This window comes from Engystomops pustulosus, chromosome 6, assembly GCF_040894005.1.
Source record: "Engystomops pustulosus chromosome 6, aEngPut4.maternal, whole genome shotgun sequence".
Lineage (NCBI taxonomy): Eukaryota > Metazoa > Chordata > Amphibia > Anura > Leptodactylidae > Engystomops > Engystomops pustulosus.
The window spans coordinates 31,653,236-31,658,409 of record NC_092416.1 but is presented as its reverse complement, the minus strand read 5'-3'; the positions used below and the strand labels follow the sequence as shown (position 1 = coordinate 31,658,409).

Sequence of the window (5,174 nt, the reverse complement as noted above, 5' to 3'; positions counted from 1 at the left end):
GTAAAGTTCACATAAGCCAAGTTCAGCTTGTAAATCTGAACAGAGTTTGGCCTTTGCTCTTAGTACTGCATTTAGCTTAACAGACACCTGTCAAAAAAACAAAACAAAAAGTAGATGATTACAAGTCTCCATCTTGTTCCGACCCGGGTGCACCGATCTTTTAGTATAACTTGTAAAGGCCGCATTAAGTACAAATATAACTTTAGAAAATATGCAAATGTTCTCTGCAGATCACCTCTGTGCTCCGCCGCTATAGAATTTATTCACATCCCCGACCCTACTTGGTCCGCCTACAACAGTGTACAGCTGGTGACATCACAGACTCTGTACAATATGTAGGGTCGGGGGCATGAATAAATTCTATAGCGGAGGAGCACAGAGGTGATCTGCAGAGAACATTTGCATAATTTATAAATTTAGATTTCTACCAAATGCAGCTGTTACAAGTTATACTAAAAAAAAAAAATATATCAGTGCAGCCGGGGATCAGGGGATCCATTAAATGTAACAGCAGGACGACAAGTAGACAAATCCAAAATGTGTCCTATGCATGTAATGTATTCCCAATAACACTTGTATGGGTGATAGAGCCATCATACCTAACCTATGGCAGCTTCTGTGCATTATTCCCTCTCTCCTATAGGCGTAATACGCTGCAGACAGACAAAACTACTTGGAACCCCCCGGCGGCGAGCGAGCGTGCGCTGTGCGTGCAGTGTATTACCGAAATTTTCATACTCCTCCTCGGGTAAAAATACTCCTCAAAAATGGTGAGAGGAGTATTTTTACTCTTCTGGAAAAATGTTAGTGCGACCTCTGGGCCCTTTCCATATTGTAAAACAAGCAAAGCAAACACAATTGTCAGCTCTCCCAATGTATTTCTACAAAACCAAAGAAATTAGAATCATTTTTTAAAAGTTTTTTTTTAATAAAAAAGGTACATTTCAAGTGAAATATGATCGTGGTAAATGGAACTGACCTGCAGACTGTGGGGGTATATACGTAGTTTTCAGGATGACATAATTATGTATATGTACACACTTTTTCATCAGGAGTACAACCACTTGCCCCCTCACTAATCCCAAGAACGGAGATCTTGTTAAACCCCTTCTGAATTGAGAAGCGGCTGAGGATGCATGTGCCCTTCCCAAAGGACTAACGGAGTAAGAAAGGTACAGCACTGCACATTCTCATACAGAATGACCTGAGTGGCAGTATGCAGGCTTGGTTTTCTCTGGTGGCTCTTTAGGGAATGACTGGAGTGACGGTTGTCTCCAACAATCCCGTAGAGAAAGAATAGAATGACAGTGCGCATGCTTTGTCCTTCCACTCCACCCTTAGCGGGAGCAGGACCCCCATTCTCTTTGTCAGTGCAAGTTCTTCAACCCCTTACAGCCCACGACTGGTAACAGCAAGAGTTCGTCTTCATCCATCTTGCCCCCAGGTCCCATCAAAGTCAAATTTCTATCCCCAAGATGGTCTTTCCATTGAATGGGATTAGAAAACCGATCCTTCTCTCTGTAATTTGGGCCCTGGATGACTACACATAAATGTCTTCTAGAGTCAGAAGCGATAACAAAAGTTTGAAGCTGGCGACGCCTTCACCCCCAAGCTTGGGATTTACAGTAATGTAGCACAAGCTTTCCATCGCTGCCAAAGCACTGAAATATAAAGATATACATATAAGGCTATACATAATGGCCAAAATATGACTCTCGAAGCTGTAGACATAAATTAGAATATTTAAAGGGATTTTCCAGAACTTATTCACCATTCAAAACTTTTAATGATCATTGACACCAGTTGGGTGGAAAGGTCTACGCTGACCCTTCCTGACTTTCAGCTGCGTGAGAAGACCAGAGAGTTTGGCAGCTTACCAAGAACAGTGCTGTACCTTGTAAAGTGGCTGTTCTTGGTATTGCAGATCACCTTTATTCACTTGAATGGGACAGAACAGACTGTAAAGCTGAAACTGCTCACCATTTTCAATCGGTGGTCTGGAATACCCCTTTAAACCAGGCAACTAATATGAATCAGACATCGCAACACAAAGACGGGAACGCCATGTCGGTTCAAATACATGAACTGCGGCTCTTTTACCTCATACAAGACGCCAACTTCCTGATCAGGTGACGGAGCAAACGACTGGTTGACGTAGATGAACTAGAAATGGGGGATGGGGGGGAATAAGAAAAACACCAGTAAATATACAATTAAGTAGAAGGTAAGAACTAAGGTAAAGAGAATCTTCAAAGGTTTAGCACAACCAATTGCACATACAGATGAGATAAGAGCAGCACAAAGTCCGGACACTGATCTGTACAGAACTGGTCAGAAGATATAGAGATGTAGAAAATGGGAACAGATCAATCCACAGAGAAAGAAAATCTAATAAGACTCCACTACCATCTGCTCAGACGCTTCCAGCTTCAGGTACTTTTTGATAAAGTCCATCAGGCCTTGCACCGTCCGCGTCCTCTCTATGGTCCACTTCTTAGTCTTCATTATCGGCGTATCCCCCACGGCCTTCAGCAGGACATCGACTGAGGAGAAGAAACATTTATTTGTAGTAACAAACCAATAATCCAGGATTTGGTAGTTGGGTCCTTTTGCTACGGGATTAATCACATATTTTCCCTATACAAGGGGCTTGTCAGGATGTGGCCACCTCCTGCAGTAATGCCCCTTACACACTGGTGCGAGTGATCCCTCCAACTCACATGTGTAGAGGCTGGAACGTCCGGCCCCAAACTACATGCCAAATACTGTTCTGGTTGCTCAGCATTCGAGCCGGACAGTCCAGCCAGTGTACAATGCGAGTTGGATGGATCACTCGCACTAGTGTGTAAGGGAAAACTGCATTGTAGGGGAAAGAGCAGATCTGATAATAGAAGGGGCCATCATTGTTACCCATTGGTACATAATCCAAGAGTTTGTATGGTAGTTGGGAGCCCAGTTAAGGTTCTCAGGAAGCTAATGAAGGGGTTATCTAGTCCCTGGATAATGTAAAGGAACACAAACTAAGGGCGTACAACATCTTCCCCAACCTTGGGTGTGTAGGGGCCTCCCTCTTCCACCTCATTAGTGCTCACATTTGACCATAAAACGATTCCGAAAAGATGAGCGGTGCCTCATACCGGACCCATTTCCAGGACGCTCATACATTTCAAAGCTACGGCCGAGGAAAAAGCAACATGCGCATTGTTCTGCCATTTGGAGTGGAGCAACACAATCGGGGGGACCCTCAAATATACCCCAATTCCTCCCAGAATTGTTAGGCTCTTGCTGTAATGAATGAGCTCAGCCCCTTGGCAGGTATGGGGGGCCCCCAGCATTGTACGTCCAGTATGGGGCAGAAAAGCTCCTGGAACAGGTCACACAAATCTGGAGGATTCTGCCAAAGGAGCGGCCATCTGCCCTCTGATGGGTCTGAATACATTAGTACCCCCCACCCTCCATCTAAATTTGGAGCACCTTCTCCTATAAATCTGTATCCTGCGGTTATTCCTTCTGGTAATCAATGTGTTAGTCAAGTGGGCGTTACCAGATTTGGACCAGAACTTTCTCATCCTGTCCAATCAGTGCTGCTTATGGCAATCCTGGGTAAGGGACAGGCCCTTACAGGTAACAAATACTCACATTACCAGGAGGAATAACAGAGGAAAGGCACAATATATATTTCGATAGCTGTGTACAGATTGGCTGGAGTAAAAGCGTGACGTCATCCAATGACTGGCTGCTTTGATGACGTAATAACATCAAGTTATTAGCCGTAATGAAAGAGTGAATTATTTCTTGCAGACCCCACCCCCCCATATATACCGCCTGTAGCCCTTATCCTGTATATACAGTGACTGTCCCGCTGTGACTGCAGGCACACAGTGACAGCACTTCTTACTTTTCCGCTTCGTTTCGCTGTGCGGCTCCTCGGTGGCCGGTGACACGGCCGGTGCGGGTGCGGCCTCGCCCGCTGCATCGCTGCCTCCATTAGCGGGTAACGCCGGGTGATTTTCGCCCGCTTCCTCCATCTTGCTTTCTGGCAATGGTTCCCTGAAAAGCCGGAAGCGAAGCGAAAGTGACGTCACGAGGCAGCAATAACTGTCACCGACAGACTCAGCCTCCCAGGCGTGATAGCGGAGCGCCGAGCGGATGATGGGATAGGTCATCCTCTGAACCATGTCCTTATAACATGATCTGGGAGCAGCATCTGATAGACAAGGAGTCATCACCATGTTTCCTATTTCACACATAATTAAAGGGATGGTCCAGTCATAGGGCAGCTGTCTGACTATCTATGAGTTTCGTGCCCTGGTTTCTTTAGGTGCTGTATGTCTCACAAGCAGTTGGTTGCCTCCACCTTGTGTGGAGGACTATACCCCAGGGGTGCAGAACCTTGAGGGTGATGCCCACGTGGCGTTTTTGTTGCATTTTTAAACATCCAAAATAGGAGTGGGAGGCGTTTCGCCAAACCACACGTTTCATGGGAAACACATACAGGCGGTCCCCTACTTAAGGACACCTGACTTACAGATGACCCTTAGGCTATATTCACACTGACGTATGGGGGACATATATACGGCCTCCGTATATACGGCCGATATACGTCCCCCATACACTTCTATGGGCGCATGGCACCCTACGGGAGCGGTACGGTGCAGCACACGTGCGGCACCGTACCGTTCCGTACCCGGGAAAAAGATAGGACCTGTCCTATCTTTTCCCGTAATACGGCGCCGTGCGCCATAGGTTGCTATGGAGAGGGGCGGGAGTGAGCTGCGCTCACCTCCTCTCCCCGTATACTGCCGTTGCCCGCTACGGTACGGTACGGGCGGGCAACGGCAGTGTGAATATAGCCTTAGTTAAAGACGGACCTCTCTGTCCCCTGTGATCTCTGGTGAAGTCTCTGGATGTTATTATAGTCCCAGGCTGTAATGATCAGCTGTAAAGTGTCCGTAATGAAGCTTTATTGATAATCCTTGGTTGTCTATACCTACAATTATAAAATATACAGTTTCTATTTACATACAAATTCAACTTAAGAACAAACCTATGGACCCTATCTTGTATGTAATCCGGGGACTGTCTGTATGCGTTTAAAAACGCTGCATGGAAATCTGCCCTTGGGCTATCTGCACACGTTGCAGATTTCGCAGAGATTTTGTTGCGGAAAATCC

General features: G+C 46.1%; 1 protein-coding gene across 1 annotated transcript; it reads right to left on the bottom strand.

Moving 5' to 3' along the window:
- Positions 1 to 904: 904 nt before the first annotated feature.
- On the bottom strand, positions 905 to 4,206 carry ATG12 (autophagy related 12). Its single transcript, XM_072155492.1, has 4 exons — positions 3,899 to 4,206; positions 2,407 to 2,543; positions 2,101 to 2,163; positions 905 to 1,661 (listed from the first exon to the last, which is right to left on the bottom strand). The coding sequence occupies exons 1-4, from the start codon at positions 4,176 to 4,178 to the stop codon at positions 1,602 to 1,604; spliced, it is 540 nt and encodes a 179-aa protein (XP_072011593.1). The 5' UTR covers positions 4,179 to 4,206; the 3' UTR covers positions 905 to 1,601.
- Positions 4,207 to 5,174: the final 968 nt, after the last annotated feature.